Genomic DNA, 24,395 nt, shown 5'->3' with positions numbered 1-24,395 from the left:
CAACTATAGGGTATATTATACAATACACTACAGTTTACTGTAGTAAAAACTAAAGTATGCTACAGTTTATCAGTTCACTATAGTTAATACTACAGTATGCTGTAGCATTCATTAAAGTGTTGTAAATACTATAATACTGTATATATAGTTTTACTATAGTATGGTTTAAAAACAATATAGTATTTACTATAAATTATTATATTATTTTTTCATGTAAGGCAACAATATCTTGCTAAAAAACAGTTTGACCAAAACAAATCCTCACAAGAGATTGATACGTGGACATTTTATTAATTACAATTTGTCATGTAAAAGTGCAGCAGGCTCATACAAGGTTCCTGCTGTACATCAAGGAGTTCAATGCATTTGGGAGAAAATTGAAGGCATAAAGCAAATCTAAAAACAATGAAAACAAACACAGGAAAAGAAGCTGGTATTAAAAATAAAAAGGAATATAGCAAAACACAAAGTTTTCCACACTAGCCAGTAGTGGGTCATGGAAGTGTTGCAGCTTGTTTCCATTCTGAGGAGGAAAAACGAAAACACAAGAAACATAAAAATAATTTTTTTCCAACTGGATATTGCTGGTGCAAATTTGACGGGAGCTCCTTTTCCCTCAGCACACAGCAAAAACATATAAAACACTCGAGTAAGATGTCGTTGCCATATCACCTAACGTCTCTGGAAACATTTCACACTAATATCTCAATAATAAACATATTCGTCAGTTATACATGTCAATTATACTACATTGGAAAACATTTTTAAATTTGAATTATTTACATCCATCTATCAAGGTGAAAAAGTGAACCAAAACCGACGGGCTGCAGCAGCTGAAAGTTCCCGTCTATCGAAACGTTTCTGCTACATATACATCCGGCCCTGTACGATCGTCCCAGTTCAAAAACACTAGTTATTAGGATGTGAGAAAGCAACAAAATCACCTGAACACAGTGAAGAAGAAAGTGACGCACCGCTACCGTAAGCCCATTTCCCATAATGCAACAGAAACACAAAGGACAAGCAAAAGAACTGGTATTTACAAGTTGCACAAAGAAAGTCCTCTCTTATCTGTAGAAATGACATATACATTGTATTCTGTGACAGATTTCATACAATTCAAATCATATACACACGCCTCCCGCTTCTTTCCTAAATATACACGTTTCCTTTAAGTGAAGTATACAAGTTTGTAACAGTTGTACAAAGATATATATGAAAACGCTGCTTATGTAATAATTTATAATGCCATATTTCCTGCCAGTTACAGAGGTGATGTGAAGTGACTCTGACGCTGTGTTTCTAGCGTATCGTACTGTCCTGAGCTCCACACATTTGCGATTCCTCGTCTGGTTGTGTAGAACTCGTGTTTTATCATGTAGTGCAGCTGCGTACCAGGAGTCAGCAGTGTTGATCACTTCCCTTCAGCACGATCCCTTTATGTCCATATTACAAGTGTTTTCTACATGAAACTTGTTCGTCTCCATCTGCAAACGTCTCGGAAGTAACCGGAGGGAGATGTCGGTCTGGATGGGAGGAGATGGAGACGGGAACAACGGGGTAAAGTGGGATACAGAGCAGCTCAGAGGTCTGGGAAGCGGCTGGGATCCTCTTTGTAGTCGCTGGGAATCGTAAAAATGGACTCGTCGAACTCATCGTAACGGAACTCCTGAAAGGTCACGGTGGCAGTGATGGTGGGGAAAACGGGGATGTCTGTGAATGGGAATCACATCATCATCATCATCATAAAGTTAATGTACAGCAGATGATGCTGCGTTCACAATGTGTTGGAATTAATGCTGTTCAATTGAGTCATTGCGATTAATTGCATCTAACATAAAAGTGTGTGTATATTGTATATATATATATAAACTAATGTAGTGCATATATTTAGTGAAATGCTCCCTCTAGAGTTCATTCCTCTAGTGAAGTAACATGCTGTGGACACTAAATGACTTTCCTGAGGTAAATGTGATGCTACGTGAGATATTATTCTCAAGCAGTTTCATTGATGTCTTTCCGCGGTTGAAACACTGATTGAGCGATTACATGTAAACATATCTATGCATAGATCGTCTGTCCTTCTTCTGGACTTTTTTCCTGTTGAATTACCACGTGCGCCCCCTTCTGGATTGAAGTGTAAATCACGTATTCGTCGTCTGACTGTATGCACTGAATTGTGATGTCTGTACCATGATGAAACATTGATTAATCCTTATTAAAGTTATTCAGTCAAGAGCAATGAGTGATTGTTCTTGTTGTTTGATTAACAATAAAAACACAAAGCAGCAGGAATATTAGGCTGCTGTCACTTTAAGAGCTAATGCACGGATCCAATATACTGTTATGGGGCGTTCACACCAGACGCGACTTGCGCGAATAAATCGTGCTATTCGCGCGTAGTTGGACGCTTGAACATTTTGAGTTTACTCGCTTCATTCGCACGTGAAATTCACTTCACAACAGACGTGAATTCGCGTCATGAGAGGGGCTTCTGCCAGGCGGCTCCAGTCTCGTTTCTGCACACTTCCTCTGAATAAACACATCAACTCGTCAGCGGGAAAGTAGTTGTAAAATACGGCGAATAAGCTCAATTTGCAGGCTTTAGCTAGCTTGTAGTCTCAATATGTATATATACAGCTCAAATTGAGTAAAGAGCGTTTTTTACAACTTACCAGATTGTCCGACCTCCTCACTCACTTTTTTTCCAAGCAAGATCCTTTTTATTCCTGTTTCTATAAAAGTACGAAGATGTATCGTACAGCTCGGGGTATCCACATACAGCGACAATGTTTTTGTCCTCCGTTGTTGTTTCGGATTTCTGCCTCCGCTCGCTACGTCGTAATCACGTCACTACTAGAGCAGATTTTTCAACTCGTGCGAATCACGCGTTACGTGCGTCAAATGCCTGAAACGCTCAATTTGCGCCGCGTCATTTGCGTGAATCGCGTCATTCGCGCTGCCTCATTTGCGCGAATCACGCCACAGGATGTCTATTCACGTCTTTGCATTGACTTAACATGTAAATCACTCGCGCGTAACGCTTCATTCGCGTCTGGTGTGAACGCGCCATTACACGTGTGTTTTATTTCTTAAGTGTTTACATTCAGTTAAGACATAACTGTGTTATGTTTACAAGGATACTTGCCAAGATGGGCATTTTGACAATTTTGTTTGAATGTCTGTTCAAGCGCAAGACGTGAAAGAGAGCTCAATTCGGTATATCAAATCGGGCCCAAAATCGGGCTTAAAATCTTCAAGTGTGTAGCCAGCACTAAAGTACAGATACTCTAATAAAATATTACTGCAGTAGAAGTACAAGTACTAATTTTCAATATTACTTGAGTAAAGAACAAAATTCATTGATTTTTAATGTACTTGAGTATTAAAAGTGAAAAGCACTGATTGATTTATTCTAGCCATTAATAGTCATTATTCAGCACTAATAAGAAAGATTAATGTAGACATTTAATATGTACTGATCTGCAAATAAGCAAATTTTTTATTTTATAACCAAAACTACTTGAACATTATACATATTCTTATAAATATTATACACTATCACAGCCGATTTAGTTCACAAATAACTGACAGTCATGACTTAAATATGATTTTCATTTACAACCAATACTAAAAGAGGAATTAGTAATTTACTTTTTGACCGGATCTTTGAATCAGTGAGTTGTTGACTCAAGAACAGCTGCAATTGGATCAGTCCGATTTGTGAATGAATCGTTCAGTGAGATTTGTGAACCAATTCAACAGGTTCAATTCGTTCACAAATCTCATTCACAAAATAACGTGGAATGTATTTTTATTAAATGGAGTAAAAAGTACGATATTATGCTTTGGGATGTAAGAAGTAAAAGTTTCCCAAAATAAAAATACTCCATACAGATGCTTGAAATATGTACTTACGAACAGTAACAAAGTAAAACTGTCCACCACTGGTAATAATGGCATAACAACTCAAAGATTCCAATTCATCCATCCTTCAGATTAATCCATGTTTGTGTTTTTGTCAAAATACATCACTGCATACAACATCGACTAATAAAATGATTCAAACCAAATAACTGAAGCTGCTGCATGTTGGGGATTTCATTAAGCTTTCTTAGTTAACAGTGAACAAGCTTCAGTTGCTGAACACTGATAATGTGTGGTAAATGTGTCTGTTTACCTAATTTGACAGGAAATCCAGGTGGGAGTTTCATCTGAACGAATTCTCTGAGTTTATTAAAGTGCTTGAAGGGTGCGATGACCTCCAAAACATTTAACAGCCTGTAAAACAGAGATCTGATCAGTAAACATCAGGTGAACATCGACTGGAGTCTTGTGAATGAACGCGGGACACTTACGACTCGATGCCCAGAGGAAAGTCTTGACTCATGGCTACCGTTGCTTTGAAGTTCTTCTTGCTCTCTTTGCACACAAGCTCTCGGCCCAGATGAGGAGCCCTAGAAGAGACCAGAGAACATGTGCTTCCATCAATTCATCTTACAATGTGTTTCACTCACGCTCGTGATGGAGGTCTGACGTACTTTCCCGTCTCAGCGGTGATGTACTCCTCCCAGGAGATAGTGTTCGGAGATGGAGCGGTCAGCGACTGACGCCTCATTGGCTATCAGAGGACAGAGAGAGAAGCCATCATTTAACAAAATTTAAAGTGCTTTTTTACACTTTAAACTTTCTTTACTGTTGCTGTTTGAGCATGAAAAAGCTCTGCAAAGTCCCTCCAGCGGGAGTTATTTTCTATATCAGTGTCACTGTTTCTGAACTCCCTGAAACGCCTCCATTGTAGTCTTGAGTTTTCTTCCGGGAACAAACATGTCACAATATTCCTCATTTAAATAATTCATATGCAAAATAAAGGGGCGGGGCCTGGTTGAGTTAGTTAGTTGTGTGTTGAAACTGGTGGTTATGGTAAGGGGCAGGACATTAACCAAACACGCTCGAAGCGCTTGACCAATCACAACACACTGCTCCAGCCGACCAATCCAGCAAAGGGTGAAAAGAGGTGCTGCAGAAATTATGCATTTCTTGAACTTTAAATCACATAAATGTATTCTAGCAGACGTTGTAAATTATCATAATATGGGCACTTTAAATATCAAGAACTCATGAGTGATCTACTCTTCACTTGAACAACGTCTCTTGTTCTCAGGCCAAAGACTTTAATGCTAAACTAGAGGTTCATCACCAGCAGAGGACGCTAGTGACTCACGCTCATCATTCTGAAGGACTGACGTTTTGAAATGCACATGGTCACAGATAACAAATTGAGCGGATTCGTAAACACCTCTGATTGGCCACTGTGTTCACGTGCTCATCGGATATGTCTGTGATTGGCTTCAATGATCAATGCTTCAAAAACATTGTAAATAGTCATCAATGACGCTCTTCACTGAGGGCTTACACAGATACACACGGGAGCGGACCAGTCCGCTGATAGATGCCTGCTTTCAAACGCTGCTGTGCGTTGATCATTAGCCGCTTTTCCACTGTCGGGCCAGTGCGAGCCAGGGCTTTCAGCCGGCCAGGTTAGGCTAATAGCCCCAGAGTTGTAGCACCAAGCCCAAAATCACGCTGCATTTCCACCGTCTGGCTAGAAGCTCTGCAGCGCTTCACTAAAACCCGCCCGTAACACACCTCTCTGGAACAACGTCACACAAACCCGTCATTTCACAAACAAATGGAAGTTTTATCAGAAAAATAATCAGAAAGAAATCACTGGAAACTAGCGAGATCGTAAAGTGAACATGATAAAAGCAGGCGTTTGTTGGCATTTTGTTGTTTACTATTTAAAAACCCAAGCATCGATGTTTTACCAAACAAATTGATCATAATGAATTAATGTGTGTCAAGATTAAACATTAGTCACAGAAATAAAGTGGTATTTACTGTTATTTCACAAAAGAAAGAGAACACACACACTGTCTGTTTCTGTTTATTTGTAGTCATGGGACAGTATGTTTACATCACATTTACAAAGAATGATAATTTCTACAAATTTTCCACCGAAAATACGACCTGAGGAGCTTTAGCACTCTCTCCAGTGACCGTCCCGAAAGTTATATTTTCAGTCTGAGAAACAGAGGAATCCCGAAAAACTGGAGTTGCTTTATTTTATGAAATATGCGGAGCTAAATATGGATATCAGACAGTCCGTTAAGAGATGAGACGTGCTGACAGATAAAATAAAAACATGATTGTGATAGCCTACGTATATGATTTGTCTGATTTCTTCAAGCCGTCGTATTTACCACGTTTACTATGGTAATAGCGCGCATTGTCTTGGTGATCAGAATCCACATCGGATCACAAACAGAAATTATTTCAAACACTTGCTGCTGTCTGAAAGTGAGTTTTGAGCTAAAATGATTTTAAGAGTCTTTAATGCTGATGTTAGCTGGTCACCTACATGTAGTCATCCATGGCGCCTCCGTCTCCACACACAGATAAACTCCGCCTTTGTTCGTAACCACTCCCTCAAGCCCAAGCTGACCCGCTTTGGACCAAGGTATTCGGCGGGCCGAAAAACCCTGGCCGTTGGCCCCGAGGAAGCCTCGGAAGTGACAGTAGAAATGCAACAACTGGCCCTGGCACGCACTAGTACGCCCGCTTTAGGCCCGACAGTGGAAACACGGCTATTGTAGCCAATCACAGACATATCAGATGAGCCGTGAACACAATGGCCAATCAGAAGTCAATCCACTCAACAGCGCTCAAAGCGTCAAATTTTTAAAATTTCAGTACCGAAGTCGGTACTTTTGACAACTACTATATATATATATATATATATATATATATATATAGAGAGAGAGAGAGAGAGAGAGGAACACAGCAGTCACCTCGAAGTTCTGCTCGATGAGATTTCCTCCTTTGCTGAAGCTCTCCATGATGGCCTTGTTCCTCAAGATGTCCTCCTCGCTCAAGTGCTCACGTCTCTTCCTGGACTCCAGAACCAGACCATTGACCATGTAGAAATCTGCCAGGAAATTCCCAACACGCTCCTGCGGGAACAAGTTGCTTTCAGATGGTATCAAAAGCCCCAGAGAGAACAAGGATTTTTTTAGATGCACTGCAAAGAACAGCTTTTAGATGCATTTCACTGCGATTACAACTGCATAAATTATGATATGAAATTAATGCTTAAAAATAATATTTAGAATATTGAAATAATGTTGTTGTTTTTTTAAATTCTCGTTTTTGACTTCTAACTCGTGAGCGGTGTTTTGTTTTGCTCTATCCTCTGCGCTTCCATGTTCATCATTACATCATGCGTCGGGTCAAGGGTTACTCTTCCACCGCAAAACGATGCGTACGGTCTTCTGCCGGAAGTTAGTTTAAATATGAATATTTTTATATTACATTATAAAGCTTGGAAGAACCAGGATATTTTTAAATATATCTCCAATTGTGTTCGTCTGAAAGAAGATGGTCATATACACCTAGGATGGCTCGAGGGTGAGTAAATCATGGGATAATGTTCATTTTTGGGTGAACTATCCCTTTAATAAGTCACTGATTCATCCGATTATTCGTTCAAACAGCCGAATCATTCAGAAACAGAGCAAGTTTCTGTCTTTATGAATGGATCATTGAATTATTGATTCGTTCGGAGATGCACAGCGGTTCTGTTGTGGTTTTATTTGGAGCAAAAACAGGTAATATTGTGTCTAAAATTTAACTCACAATATTAACTTCTTGTTTATGTAGCTGGTGTATAAAATAAATATCATATTTGCAATCGTGCTGATATTCGGGTAAAACAGCACACTTGCTCGTGTCACATTTTTTTTATGGAATATTTTAGTGTTTATTAGAAATTATTTATCGGTGCGCATCATTGTTTTAAATTCATGTTCCTCATAATCTTGAATCAAAATAACTTCCTCTTGCAGTGACATCTCTTCTCTTCTCTGATGACGAGGGCGGGGCAACCTGTCACTCACATGAGATCCACCAATAGCAAACCACAACCATCCAACCAATTCCCCACGGACAAAATCAAGCCTCGCCCTACATTTGTTCTTGTTCCAGAAGCTGTTTCACTCAGATATACGTCACAATAAGGAAGAAAAGACGAGTGCAACTTCCCTTTCATGCCGACTTTATTTCAAGCAACAAAAATGTTTGTTATGGGTCATTATAGTTTCAGTTCCTGATTTTGCAGCAGTGACACTGACCGTTTTGTCCTCTCTGAAGAGCCAGCCCGTCTGCGCCCGTGAGAAGGTGATGGATTTGGTGGAGAGGGTGGCGGAGTAAATGTCGCTGCTCATGAGGATGTCCACCTCCTCCTCCGTCTCCATCTCGGACTCCTGAAACATCACACACGTTACACAGGAACACGCGTGATATCCGTACCGAGCACAGTTGTAATGAAGAACGTGCCTCGTGATGAATCCGCTGGTAAACCTTCTGCTCGTTGTCTAGAACCACGAAGGACTCGGAGGGAGCGGCGTCACCGCAGAAGATGAAGCTCAGGTCTCCTCGCTGGCACTTCATATCCGTGAAATCAATCAGTGTAGTGTCCAAACTAGAGCACAAACACACAGAACAGAAACATGTCATCAAACTCTTTTTTTTTTTGAGTTTTAGTTTTACTATAATTCCCTGGTCTTTACTGGAGTGAACATTACAGAAACTAGTGACTGTTTCCTGTCAGACTAACGATCAGCTGTGACAGTTAAGCACTCTTATTAATTAGCTGTGGGTGGGAAGAGCTGCATATTAATAGCAGGTTTCATTCGACTCGCTGAATCTCACACTGACTCATCTGGAGCCTGACAGACCGAGAGGAAACGTACCGGATGTTGATACCCTGTTTGTAGATCTTGCAGGCGTCGGAGGGCAAAATCCGTGAAAGTAAAGGCACTGAGGAGAAGAAAACGAACAATTTAACACACATCTGCAGCAAAATGCATATTCAACATGTTATTCAACTGAGCATTGAGTCATGAGTCATATTCAGTAACGTTTCAGAGGAAGCCTCATGAATCCTAAACATGACGGGTCATATTTCTAAGCCCAGATTATTTTCGTGACACAATTCCAAGCCAAAATTATTGAAATTATGAAGTATCAGGATTATTATTGTTAACTAAAACTTAAACCATAAAAATATATTTTCAATATTTGAAATAAAAAACATTAACTAAAATAAAATAAATTATAACACCTTTCATTTACAGTAACTGTACATTTTTGTATTTGCTGTACTAAATTTAAATGTAATGCCTGATATATAAATTTTAAATATTTAATATATTCATATATATTTTTATAATATTATTATATTAAATACTAATTAATGTATATATATATATATATATAAAAATTTTACTATTAAATAAAACTCATAAATAAATAAAAACTAAACATATTTTAAAAAACTAAAACCAGAAAATATAAAAATAAAATATAATTCAAAATATTAACAAAAACTGTAATAGTATATTAATGATACTAAAATAACACTGCAAAATATTTGTAAAGTAACATTTTTGTATTTACTGTACTAAATTTAAATTTAATGCCTGATATATACATTTTAAATATATATATATATATACACATTTTAAATATATATATATATATATATATATATATATATACACACACACATATACATTATATATATATATATATATATATATGTATATGTATATGTGTGTGTATATATATATATATATATATATATATATATACATATTTAAAATGTGTATATACACACACATTTTAAATATTTAATTTATTCATATATATTTTTTTTATTATATTATATAATATTATTATGTTAATAGTTAATGGATGTAAAAAATACAAATAAAATGTGCATAATATATATATATAAATAAATGTTCTATTAAATGACCTAAAACTCATAAATAAATTAATAAAAACTAAACATTTAAAAAAAAACAAAAAAAAAACAGAAAATATAAAAATAAAATATAATTCAAAATATTAACAAAAATTGTAATACTATATTAATGATACTAAAATAACACTGAAATATTTGTACATATTGTAACTGTACATTTTTGTATTTGCTGTACTAAATTTAAATTTAAATGCCTGATGTATACATTTTAAATATTTTAATTTATTTATATATTTTTTTTATTTTTATTAGATTATATAATATTATTATATTAATAATTAATAGATATAAAAAATACAAATAAAATGTATATATATATAAAATGTACTACAATAACAATAATCTGAGGATAAAAAACATTTCTTGATTATCATGAAAATATATTAAATCTTCAATGTCCTCCAAGTTCTGCAGAGCGTCCAGTGCTGAGAATGAGCTTCATCAGGACCGCAGTGACAGTGTCTGTCCAGTAGGGGGAGTGTCAGTGTTTGACATGAAGGCCACACCCATATAGATGACATCAGCACCATACACAATCCCTCCCGTCTGCCGTCACACACATGCTGAGCTCCGTCCTGTGGCTCGTCCTGACAGAATCAACTAACGGCCTCACAATAAAGACACGGTTTGTTTCTGCAGGACGTGAGCGACTAACGACTGAAAACACAAATAAATCATAAATCAACTCACCCCAGCTCTGGAAATCCCAGTGAAGCTCCAGATAAAAATCTCCAAGCTACAGAACAACATGAAAATAAAACAGCAGACGTCACTCAGTTAGAGTAATAGTGAGAGCTTGAGGAATAATATGCATGTACACAAATACAAGAGCGGTATCTGGAGTCAGACAAACATGAGGATGTCCAGATTATGAATCCCTGATGTAAATGAGCGTCAGCTGTCTAATTAGGATGAGCTTTGGGATTTTTTTGTCAGCACATCATGTGTGTTTGTAGATTAAAATGAGGTCTTCATTCAGATTTCTGTTCATTCTGAGTGTTTCGCACTGTAAAAGGCTGTAAATAAATCAAAGATTGTTGGAGTAGAATACGTCTAGAGACAAAGAGATCATAGAAGAGTTGAGACATTATAGAGCGTCCTGAGCAACACAAAACTGACACTGAGAGTCTTCTATCCTGTAGGTCATTTCCTGTCTGCAGAACATTCCCAGAGGGATCCGTCTCCCTCAAACTTCCACAGGCCCCAATCATCACGCAGGGATATAGTGTGTGTTCGGAAGGCCTGCAGTGAAACGTGTGCTTCTTTACCTCTTTCAGTGCTTTCAGGAGACGGGGTCTCTTGTCCTCCACGCTCTCTCGTGACTGTTGCTTCAGCTTCCGCAGCAGAGCCGTGACTGCAACACAACAAACACACACAGCACTGACGATCAACACCTGACGATAATTACATAAACAAAAATAACAATAATAAACAAATAATAATTGTAAAAATGAGTCAAGACACCTGGAAATAATTAAATACTAAATAAAAATAATTAAAAATAATAATTTAAAAATAATAAATCAAGACACCTGAAACTAATTAAATACTAAATAAAAATAACAATAAAAAATAATAATAATAATTTAAAAAATAGTGAATCAAGACACCTGAAAATAATTAAATTCTAAATAAAAATAACAAAAAATATTAATTAAAAAAAAAGTGAATCGATGCCTGAAAATAATAATAAATAAAAATGATAAACAAAAAATAATTTTAACAATACATCAAGACACCTAAAAATAGGTAAATAAAAACAACAATAAAAACAATAATTTTAAAAACAATAAATCAAGACACCTGAAATGAATTAAAAAAAACAAAAACAGTAATAAACAAAAAAAAATAATAAAGAAAATAATTAAATAATAAATATAATAATAAACAAAAAATAATGAAAATAATAAAATAATAAATAAAAATAACAATAAACAAAAACAATAAAAATAAGGAAACAAGACACCTGAAAATAATTAAATAAAAATAACAATAATAAACAAAACATTAAATAATAATTCATCAAGACGCCTTAAACGAATTAAATAAAAATAACAGTAATGAACAAAAAATAAATAATAATGAAAATAATTAAATAAATAAAAATAAACAAAAAAATATACTCCTGCTCATCATTGCTAAAATGCATCAAGACACCTGGAAATAATTAAATAAATAAAAATAAAAATTATATAATAATGAATAATTCATTAATTCTGGCCATGAACTGCCCACTCAGACAGGAAGAGACTGTAAAGCCAGCCAATAAGATTGGATCTTGTGATTTGAGACAGATCCAGCTATTTATATACGTAATACGCATGAGACATGAAATATGACTAGATTGTCAGAGATATGAAAACGTTTATTTAATAGCGGTTGACTATGTAAATCAAAGCTAAATATCCTTCAGTAGGCAATTTCAATTATTTCCATATAGAGCTTTTCACAAAAACAGTTTCAAATCAGTGAGCCAAAGGGGAAAAACTCCTGAAGATGATGATGATAGGATCTTTGAGAGAGACCTAACATCACCTGACCTCCAAAACCACATGTCGGCTTCACAGGAAATCAGGCTGACGTTTCCATTGGTTACCAGAGTCTAAAATGGAAACACTGTGTGCGTGCGTGTGCATGCGTGTGTGTGTGTGTGCGAGATCGATCATCAACACACACACTGAGACAGAAACAAACAACAACACGACTGAAATAAACCAGCATCAACGTCACCACAGCAGGAATCACGCCATAATGAGCGCTGTGTGTTAATGAGCAGCTCTCTAACGAGGGGTTTCCTAACGAGCGTCGCCTTGTGCCAAATGAATCACCACATCCAAAGCCCAAGATAAAGCACTGTGATTGGCTGACCCTGTGATGATGTCAAACACTTGGAGGAAACAGAGGAAAAAACTGCAGCAACAAACATACTGATTCCTGTAGGACTGATTAGATTTAATATTTTAACATGTCTAGTTTATAGTAATAATCACATATAGGTAACTAAAACACATTCACAAGTCAAAAATGTATATACTGAGAGTTCAAATCAAACATGTGATTCATGTGCATCATCATCATCTCCACCCACCACCACTGATTCATCATCATCATCTTCACAGAGAAATTATTAACTCCAAAATTACACAAAATTATGTGGCCTTCTGAGAAAACGCACAGCATCTGAGGCAGCGTCACATGTAATGAGAGAAAAGACTGGCTTTGGTGAGTCAATAGCACAGTTAATCACCAGTTGGCCGCTTCTGCAACACAATACAAGGAGAGAGATGAAGATCAGGGAGTGATAATGTGAGATATACAGAAGTGTGTCACGCTAATAAAGCAATCTGAAGAACCAAATCAGAATTCAAACGGACTGAATCACAGAATCCAGTCATATAAATGGAATTTACTGCACGGCGTGTTACAGAAACTATATGAACACATGAACTTCATCTCTAGAGCTGCTCTGAGAGTCATTTCATCTGAGGAAACTCACAGCTCTTCACTGCAACCCGCCAAAATAAAAGTTTGGTTTAACTTGAAGAAATTGTGACAGAAATAGGCTATATTGTTTAGTATAATGTACTTCTAAAATTCATAATAACAGCTTTTTTAAAACATTATTTAAAAATATTAAAAAATGTTGTCCATGTTTTAATTCAAACAGTAAAACTCTGTCGTGCTGCATTTTCTTTGCCGGAAAAAATGAAAGGAATCATTCAAATTTCCTTCTATTACATTTTAAAAGATTCATTAAATTGTTTAAGTTTTAAGTATTCATTTGATTAGCATTGTTTTTAATACATTTCTATTAAATCATAAAAAACAGGATCCAGAAAAATTGAAAAAATAAAATATTTAATATAGTGCACTATTATTGTTAAATTGTTAAAGTTTAATTCAATCAATTAGGCATCCTTTTTGATTATTAATATTTAGTTAAACCATTAAAATATAATCCAGAAAAATTAAAAATAAGAAAACACTGTATTTTTGAAGAAAAAAAGTATAGGGAACACATATAAACTATTAACTACGACTTTTCCCTCAATAAACTCCTAATTTACTGTTTATTAATAGTTAGTAAGGTAGTTGTTAAGTTTAGGTATTGGGTAGGATTAAGAATGTAGAATAAGATCATGCAGATTAAGGCATTACTTTGTGCTTAATAAGTACTAATGAATAGCCAATATTCTAGTAATATGCATGCTAATAAGCAACTAGTTAAAAGACCCTAAAATAAAGTGTTACCAAAAATTCATATACACTATTATTGTTAAAATTTTTTTAATAAATTATTAAAATGTTGAAGTTTAAGAATTCAACTGATTAGACATCTTTTTTGATTAAGTTAAACCATTAAAGAGGACCTATAATGCCCCTTTCACAAGATGTAATATAAGTCTCTGGTGTCTCCAGAATGTGTCTGTGAAGTTTCAGCTCAAAATACCCCACAGATCATTTATTATAGCTTGTCAAATTTGCCCCTATTTGGGTGTGAGCAAAAACATGCCGTTTTTGTGTGTGTCCCTTTAAATGCAAATGAGCCGCTGCTCCCGCCCCCTTTCCAGAAGAGGGCGGAGCTTTAACAGCTCACGCTTCGGTCGCTCAACAACAACAAAGCTGGAGAATCTCACGCAGCCAAAATGAGGATTGTCAGTAACGGTGTTCAGCCTTACATTGTTCAAACCGGAGTCGACACTGATGGAGAGACTCAGAAAGAAGTTACAACGTTTCTGAATTGTTAGTGGATAAATTTATGTCGTTTCTGTGGAGTTGATTCAACTCATCGACTAGCATGTGCCGTCATGTTAATCTTTTGTGTTGAATTGACCCTCGTTTGTGAAGCAGTCCGGCGTAAAATGACGGCATGTCAACAACACTCTACTACAACTCTTCCTCTTCTCTAAAGCAGCCCAACATGGCCTCACCCCCTTTGTTGTGTGTTCTCGGGGGCGGGGTTTATGTAAATTTTCGGGTTTGTGATGTCACCAACCCGGGAAGAAGCTCATTGTAGTCCCTACCAGCCGTTTGTTGTAGTCCTTAAACAGAGAATTCTGTAAAAGAAATTATCTCTCTTTGCATTGAACTTTGAGCGTCGTAACTTTGCAGATGTTGTTTATGCTCAAACAGCAACATTACACACTGACTAAAGTTAAAAAAGTGAAATCATAATCAAAGATCCCTTTAAAACAGAATCCAGAATAAAATTAAAATGGAAAACACAGAATTTGGATGGAATTTGGGAAAAATTAAAACTGATTGCACCCTAATATTTATGTGAGATCAGTGTGTGAAGTATTCACCCATGTGAACCAGATGTTTTGCATTTCTAACAGACACATAGTCCAATGCAAATGTGTCATATGTAAAGTGTGAGCAGTTAATCTCACGTGAAAACTTGTTAGCTGATCGAGCTCTTCATTAACTCATCCGTCATGACTGAGAGCATCGCTACGGCCGCTGATAAACACACACATTAATACTCACTCTAGGCTGAAAAGGCTTTTTAAGTGAATTAGAGCTGACGGTGTAACGTAATCCAGAGTGAGATTTAATCTGACAGACACCGACCCGCTTTAATTCACCACAACAAAAGACATTCATTTGATTTGGACTCTTGCTATCCTTAATGGAACAGCTCAGAGCAGACGACACATGGCCTGATTACACACACACACACACACACACACACACACACACAGGAGCTTGTCCTAATGAAGCTCTTTTCATCGGCACACAAAGCCAAGTTGCTCCATGAGGAATTTCCCTCTCCATCTGAACACAGAAACTGCAGCTGATCTGAGACCAGTCATTACAGACCAGACTATTATAAAGTCTGCAGCTTATTCTGGCCAAGAACCACCCACTCAGAAAGGAAGAGACCATCTGACTGACATTCAAAACGGCCAAAAACACAGAGCATTTAGATGCAGGTATATCAGAAATAAGACAAAGGCCTTGGAGGAAACAGTTGTGCTCATCGCAGGAGTCAGCAAAAGTGTTTCCTGATGAACTGATATAAACTGATATAAACTTGTGCACAGAAATGACATCAGTCACAATAAAGTCAGATTAGGGCTTGAGACTAACCTTAAACTGATGTCGCACTTTGAGATTTAGGCAAAAAACTGCAAAGCTTCTACTAAAGCTGCATGATTAATCGGTAATAGATCACGATTTGATTCAAACAACCATGCAATCTTATTGAAATGACAACAATTCACCTCTGTCTATTAAACCTTTGAAGTATGATCACAGCGAACATTCAGATCTGCATTCTGATCCAGAGAGAGCAGTTGTCATGTTTAGGTATGAAAAAACAGATTTTTTTTTTTAACCACACAGTATCATTATTTCTGCCTTACATTAATTCATATTATCACAGAAGTACTGGGATACAAGTTTATAGTTCGGATATAAACACTGATGTCTACGGTAGTGATCAAAATAGAGTAAATCACCATTTGAAAGTAACTTGATGCTTCAAATAAAGATTGTAGCAATTACATTGTTACACCAGTAGGAGGCGACAAGTGACGACATTCAATCGTTCATTCAAGAGATTCATTCATTCATTCAAAAGATTCATTCAAAAGATTCATTCAGAAACGCTGATTCATCCAGTAATGAAACAACTGAAGTATGAGTGAGTCATTGAATCATTCACTCAATCCGATTAAAAAAAATTAATTCAAATGAATTAAAAAATGTTTTAAATAGACTGCAACAATTAACATTTTGTCAGAACCTCTAATAAATTACATATTTTGTTTAGTCGTCTATTCGGAATTGTGGGAGAATAGTGATGTCTATTTGAAACAAAAAAATCGTGATTTTCAATTTATCCAGAATTGTGCACCTCTACCTTCTATTATTTCATCAAATATGTAATCAAACTCATTTAAACACAAATACAATTACAATTACAAGGTTTGATGGAGGTTAAAAAAGCTTAAAAAGCTTTAAAAAAACATTAACTTAAATCAAATCAAATATATATATTAAAAAAATCTTATTTTGTTTCAGCTTGTTGCCAAAGCATAATTTCTCATTTTTGTTTAGTTTAAATAATAAAATAACTAAAACTAAATGAACTAAAACTTGATAAAAGCTACATAGACATTGACAAAAACACTAAAACTTTTACTACTATAATTAGTATTACTAATTATAGTACTACTACTACAATTTACAACTATAATAACAAAAACTATAATAGTATCTCAATGCTAAAACGACAGATTTCAAACTCAAAAGCGACATACTCATCTGTCGGTCTCCATAGCTGATGGCCTCGGCGAGTGGACTCCATCCCTGAGCGTTTTTCACCTTCACTGGTGCATTATGGGCCAGCAGGAGATGGGCACATTCTGAAGAAGAGAAAGAAACAACACTGTTTAGAAAAGAAATACGCTTCTTTACAGTTCTGCTCAAATACTGAACATCTGATTTCACTTTAAATTATTGTAAAGCATTAAATCTATCCTTTGAATGATTAACTGATTACAGAGATGCAAATTAACTTTTTTCTTTCTTTTCCTTTTTATTACTAGTATTTGATTTGATGTAACTGATGTTATAACTGCCTTTAATTGTATATTCAATGTTCAAGAGATTCTGTCTGTCAAATGTTGTGTTTATGCATCTTTCTTTATAATAAATAACATGGTGTTTTATTATGTATTACAGTCCAAATGGTTTTTAAGGCATGCGAAAAACACACCAGAAAACTTTTGCCCAACACTGAAATCAAAGCAGTCAGTGCACGAGTTACAAAAAGGGAACCATGCCACAGAAATGACGCCGAGATCCCGATTTAAACATAAAAGGAGGTGCAGCAGCTTAATTTAACATCCCTCTTCTGCTGCGGCCACAAAGGAACGGCTTTAATTTTAGTGTTCAGATCTCCACCTCTCTAGAGAAGCTCATCTGAGAGTCAAACGTGAGGGTGGACGACGTCTAGAGCCAGTACGGATGAAATATCAGCACACTATGCACTGCTGACTAAAACAACATCTCAAACAGTAGTATTCTATATAGTCGTCACATGATCATGCAGCCAGGTTAAATGCAGCAAGTCCAGAAATTAATATCTTGTATACCTTCAATTCACTGCGAGCTGCTTTAGAAAATAGCCGTAACGCATAAAGGAAAAAGAAAAAATTCTGGTTCGACTGGAAATGGAAGGTCAAGTCTGCACATGTCATCGTCCCTTGGGTTTTCATGCGTACAGGAAACTCACATACCATGCATATTTACACACACATACACAACATCAGTATGTCACTGTGAGCAGCGTCAGTTGTTTGTGATGCATGAACCTCTTCATTCTCAGCCCGCTCTGGCTCACTGTAAACACTGGACTGAGAAACACACTGATGGGCAGCAGGTTTGAGTCAGTGCCAAAGTGTTTTGTGACCTTCTACAACTGACCGCACATGAAGAGCCACACACGCTGCTCTGTTAGTGCTGAACAATGTCCTTCTCTCTCTGCTAGAAATGCTTAGCACATTCAGTTCAACACATTTCTGCTCATGCACAGCAGAACAAGGTTTTGAAATTCAAGCATAAAGTCTTTGGGTCAATGAAGAGAATTGTGACGTGAATATCTGATCAGAAGGGGTTTGGTCTACTGCTTTATATACTAAATAATTACAATCACAGCTAATGAACTAACAAACAAAAAAAGATTTGATTAAAATATCAAAATTTATTGAAAAATAAATAAATAATTTAAATAAATACATTAATAAATTTGATGTAAATAAAAAAAAAAACTTAAAAAAACATTTGGTTAAAATAAATAAAGGGTCATTGAGAAACAAGGTTTTTAAAAGTGTAAAAAAACATAATGGAGATATAATTAATTTTGAAGTTTTATTAAGTGTTAACAATGAGATTATGTGGTTTTTATAATCAATTAACACTGCTTTTGTCATTTTTTACGAAATTTGTCATCAAAAAAGTCATTCGGTTTAACCAAAATTTCGGTTTTACCGAATGACACTTTTGGTTACACCGAATGACGATATTTTCAAACAATGCTAACAGGCTGATATCTAGCTAGCTAGCAAAAAGACAATCAAACATTTTATATTTAGTACAAGTTTTAAAATATTACAACATTTTCCATTTTTATAGCGGTTGTACCGAATGACCTGATGTTTCGGGACATGCGTATGAACAAGTGAAAACATTAAATTTTCAAATAGTTAAACGAGAGTTAGTTACTTTGCTTCACGACCATGTGGTCCTTTGCAGGTGTCTGAATGATGTCACGTCCTGTCACATGATAGTGACCGCATGACTTGATCCAAAATGGTCCCTTTATATTGGTTACTCCGAATGACATCAATGAAATTCATTTTCCAGACATTCTTTCTCATAACAAAGCAACGACTTCTACACATAATTTTAATACCATTTTGCACTATGTTAATATATGATGTTATAAAATCATGCCAGAGTAAAAAAATATATACATTTATTACATTTTAAGATATTTTAATCACAAATGAAATGGCTGTGTTGGACGGTTAAACCGAATGACCTTTTGACACTTCAAAATCTTTAAAATACCTTTATCTGTAATAAATATATAAATAAATAAAAGAGATCTAGTTGTACTACCTTACATACTTTGGATGTCATATCTTTGTTTTTTATTATAATTAAGGCCTTTAATGGCCCGTCACATAATTGACCCTAAAACATTATTTAAATAGTATACATTTGATTGAAATAAATAAAAAAATACATCTAACAGTACAGTACTTTAACGAGTAGAAAAGAATACAATGGCATAACGTAATGGATACTAAATAAATAAATAAAAATATGATTTTTTTTAAAAATCGATTATAAAAAATTAATTTGTTTTGCCTCTATTTTTGTAGAAAATATTCAGCATTTTAACTCATTTTAAAAAATTTTTTAAATATAAACAATTTTATTTAAATAAATAAATGTGATTTAAAATTTAAATATACAAATTTATTTAAATAATACATTAATACATTTGATTAAAATTAATACACTGAGTAAAATACATACAATTTGATCTAAACAAATAAGTAAATAAATAAGTGTAAATTTAGATCTATTTCTACTATCAAAATATTCTGTTTTCTAATGCCATTTTAACTAAACAAGATAAGATCGGACACTTGCAATGCTACTATAGTCCAGACAAACGAGACAGACGTTCTGTCATCTTATTTTCAGCATGCGAGTGGACACTATCAGAACCACTGGAGCAGGACAGAACAAACCCTGTCTCTGGCTCTGTGTGTGTGACATGTGACGGCTAGCCGACACTGACCGCATTCACTGAGGAGCGACAGATAGTACATTTACAGCAACTGTCTTCACTAAATCAACGAGCAAAGCCTTCTTTTTCAGTTACATCGTTGAGAAAAACCTGCTTAAATTATTAATAAGCTTGTAGTATATTAATGAAATTAGAGTGTACAGTCGTCCACTCACAGGGGAGCCGTGCATTAATATTTCAAAACGGCCTGCGTTCACAAGCCACACGCTCAGACAAAAAACACACTCTGATGGATTCGGCATTCTTTAAAGAGAACAGAGCTACATCAAAACTTCACGAAGTACAAGTCAAATTCAGCATGTGGCCATAAGCGTATAACAACATCGTAATTCTCATGTTCACCAGAGATCAAAACCTGCGCTAAACACGTGACGGGTCTGAAGAATAGCATAGTTCTAATCTAATGACAAATACAATTTCTAGTAGTTAAAAACAACAACAACATATGAGAGACACCCATTGAGACGTGTGTGATTTCATACATAATCGTTTTTACCCCACTGGGGTGGACGATCATGGTCTGTTGTGACAGAGGCATCATATTTAATATCAAAATGCTGCACTGCATGCTGAGAAACACCCAATCAAACATTGAGATATACTAGATGCATGACTCACCTTTATGACCCATCATAACAGCCAGGTGAAGAGGCGTGTTTCCTGTAAGAGACAATAGCATTCACTAACTGATCAACCATTCAGCAGGAAATGACATCAGATAAAGCTGTGTGTTTCTGTATATCAGCATTATTTCAGTGATAATAGTATATACAGCGCTGATGTACAGATATGTAGTTTGATATAATTTGAGGAGTGAAAACGGGTAACAGAAACAGCTCTCAGCAGTGAACACGCTCAAGACAATGCAATCAATCATGATTAATCATATTATTAGGACTGATTCATAATTTATCATGCAGATAAAAACCAGACATGAAAGCATGAAACTCGTTTTGCAGAATTACAGGTTTCAAGCAGGCTAATATAATTGATTCATTCTATGTGGAATCACGATAGTGAACAATTACAGTTCTCGACCACCAGGTTTTTGAGTCAGTAAAGTTCTAGATCAGCATCATTATGACTCTGAAAATTAACAGTTCTAGATCATCATGGTTCTCGATCAACATGTTTTTATGGCATTGAGGTTCTAGATCAGCATGATTCTGGATTATTTTGACTAAAAAAGAGCAGTTCTAGATCACTGTGGATTATTACAGTTCTCGGTCACCATATTTTTGATGCTTAATAGTTCTAGATCAGCATGATCATTATGACTCTGAATAATAACAGTTCTAGTTCATCATGGTTCTGGATTATTATTGTTTTCGATCAACATGTTTTTGTGGCATTGAGGTTCTAGATCAGCATGATTCTGGATTATTTTGACTGAAAAAGAGCAGTTCTAGATCACTGTGAATTATTACAGCTCTCGGTCACCATGTTTTTGATGCATTATAGTTCTAGATCAGCATGATCATTATGACTCTGAATAACAACAGTTCTAGATCATCATGGTTCTGGATTATTATGGTTTTCGATCAACATGTTTTTGTGGCATTACTGTTCTAGATCAGCATGATCATTATGTCTCTGAATAACAACAGTTCTAGATCATCATGGTTCTGGATTATTATGGTTCTCAATCAACATGTTGCTTATCTAGAACCTCAATGACTCAGAAACATGGTGATCGAGAACCGTAATAATCCAAAACCGTGATGATCTAGAACTGTGTGGCATTACTGTTCTAGATCAGCATGATCATTATGACTGAATAATAACAGTTCTAGATCATTATGGTTATGAATTATCATGGTTCTCGATCTACATGTTTTTGAGTCAGTAAAGTTCTAGATCAGCATGATCAATATGACTCTGAATAACAACAGTTCTAGATCATCGTGGTTCTGGATTATTATGGTTTTCGATCAACATGTTTTTGTGGCATTACTGTTCTAGATCAGCATGATCAATATGACTCTGAATAACAACAGTTCTAGTCATCGTGGTTCTGGATTATTATGGTTTTCGATCAACATGTTTTTGTGGCATTACTGTTCTAGATCAGCATAATCATTATGACTCTAAATAATAACAGTTTTAGATTACTGCGTTTGTGGATTATTATGGTTCTCGATCAACATCTTTTTGTGGCATTGAGGTTCTAGATCAGCATGATTCTGGATTATTTTGACTGAAAAAGAGCAGTTCTAGATCACTGTGGATTATTACGGTTCTCGGTCACCATATTTTTGATGCTTTATAGTTCTAGATCAGCATGATCATTATGAATCTGAATAACAACAGTTCTAGATCATCGTGGTTCTGGATTATTATGGTTTTCGATCAACATGTTTTTGTGGCATTACTGTTCTAGATCATCATAATCATTATGACTCTGAATAACAACAGTTCTAGATCATCATGTTTCTGGGTTATTATGGTTCTCGATCAACATGTTGCTGATCTAGAACCTCAATGACTCAGAAACATGGTGATCGAGAACCGTAATAATCCAAAACCGTGATGATCTAGAACTGTGCGGCATTACTGTTCTAGATCAGCATGATCATCATGACTGAATAATAACAGTTCTAGATCATTATGGTTATGAATTATTATGGTTCTCGATCTACATGTTTTTGAGTCAGTAAAGTTCTAGATCAGCATGATCATTATGACTCTGAATAACAACAGCTCTAGATCATCACAGTTCTGGATTATTACGGTTCTCAATCATCATGTTTCTGAGTCATTGAGGTTCTAGATCACTGTAGATTATTACTGTTTTTGATGATCATTATGACTGAATAATGATCATCATAGATCATCATGGTTATGGATTATTATGATTCTTGATCACCATGTTTTTGATGCATTATTGTTCTAGATCAGCATGATCGTTATGACTGACTAATAACAGTTCTAGATCATCATGGTAATGAATTATTATGATTCTCGATCAACATGTTTTTGTGGCATTACTGTTTCAGATCGGCATGATCCTTATGAATGAATAACAGGCAGTTCTAGATCATCATGGTTTTTAATTATTATGATTCTCAAACACTAGAGTCATTGAGGTTCTAGATCAGCATGATCATTATGACTGAATAATAGCAGTTCTAGATCACTGTGGATTATTATGATTCTTAATCACCATGTTTTTGATGCATTATAGCTCTAGATCAGCATAATCATTATGACTGAATAATAACAGTTCTAGATCATCATGGTTCTGAATTATTATGATTCTCAATCGCCATGTTTTGATGCATTATAGTACCAGATCTGGATGATCATTATGTCTCTGAATAATAACAGTTCTAGATCATCATGGTTATGGATTATTATGGTTCTCAATCACCATGTTTCCGAGTCATTGAGGTTCTAGATCAGCATGATAATTATGACTCTAAATAATAACAGTTCTAAATCATCATGGTTCTGAATTATTATGGTTCTCGTTCACCGTGTTTTTGATGTGTTATAGTTCTAAATCAGCATGATTCTGGATTATTATAACTGAATAATAGCAGTTCTAGATGACTGTGGATTATTGTGGCTGTAGGTCACGTCTCACCGTGCACGTCTTTCTGCGCGATATTCTGTGTTCGGATGAGCGATGACAGCCTCCGCACGTCTCCCCTGAACACACACTCATGCACGGGATACGCGCTGTCAGTGTCGCCATGGTTCTGGTTCTGCTGCGAGCTGGAGCGGATGATCTTGTGGTTGCTGCCGCTGAAGATCTTGCTGCCTCGGTTGGCTTTGATCGGCCCGGTGGCCGCCGGTTCCTCGTCCGGCTCCAGCAGATCCAAACCCGCCTTGCGCTCTTTGCGCACCGAGCGGATCTTCTCTCCCGTCATATTTACACAGATGAGCGGTGGAAAACAGCAGCCCGCACAACATGAACACTGTCCGGTGACTCAACGGAGACGGACGGGAATGAAACACGCACCGGAGCGACGCATCTAACGGTAAACAAACGACACACACTCACACACCCTACGAGGAAGAGCCATCTGCCATCTTCCGCTCACACTCTCGCGAGAATCACAAACAGGGGACATTGAACACACGGGAGAGTCTCGCGAGAATGAGGGGACTCACCCTCATGCATCGAAACAATCCTCTACTCTCGCGAGAATGGCATGCAAGTTGAACAGAGAT

The 24,395-nt window shown here is 35.9% G+C and overlaps 1 protein-coding gene across 1 annotated transcript; it reads right to left on the bottom strand.

The window, feature by feature from the left end:
* Positions 1-271: 271 nt before the first annotated feature.
* Positions 272-24,295, bottom strand: ankrd13c (ankyrin repeat domain 13C). Its single transcript, XM_051911670.1, has 13 exons — positions 23,806-24,295; positions 20,838-20,879; positions 17,155-17,259; positions 11,155-11,240; positions 10,577-10,622; positions 8,811-8,877; positions 8,395-8,539; positions 8,190-8,321; positions 6,852-7,013; positions 4,542-4,621; positions 4,359-4,457; positions 4,181-4,281; positions 272-1,713 (listed from the first exon to the last, which is right to left on the bottom strand). Exons 1-13 carry the CDS (start codon positions 24,089-24,091, stop codon positions 1,583-1,585), a joined length of 1,482 nt encoding a protein of 493 aa, XP_051767630.1. The 5' UTR covers positions 24,092-24,295; the 3' UTR covers positions 272-1,582.
* Positions 24,296-24,395: the final 100 nt, after the last annotated feature.

The sequence above is a fragment of the Ctenopharyngodon idella genome, chromosome 11, assembly GCF_019924925.1.
Source record: "Ctenopharyngodon idella isolate HZGC_01 chromosome 11, HZGC01, whole genome shotgun sequence".
Classification (NCBI taxonomy): Eukaryota; Metazoa; Chordata; class Actinopteri; order Cypriniformes; family Xenocyprididae; genus Ctenopharyngodon; species Ctenopharyngodon idella.
This window is presented reverse-complemented; position numbering and strand designations above follow the sequence as displayed.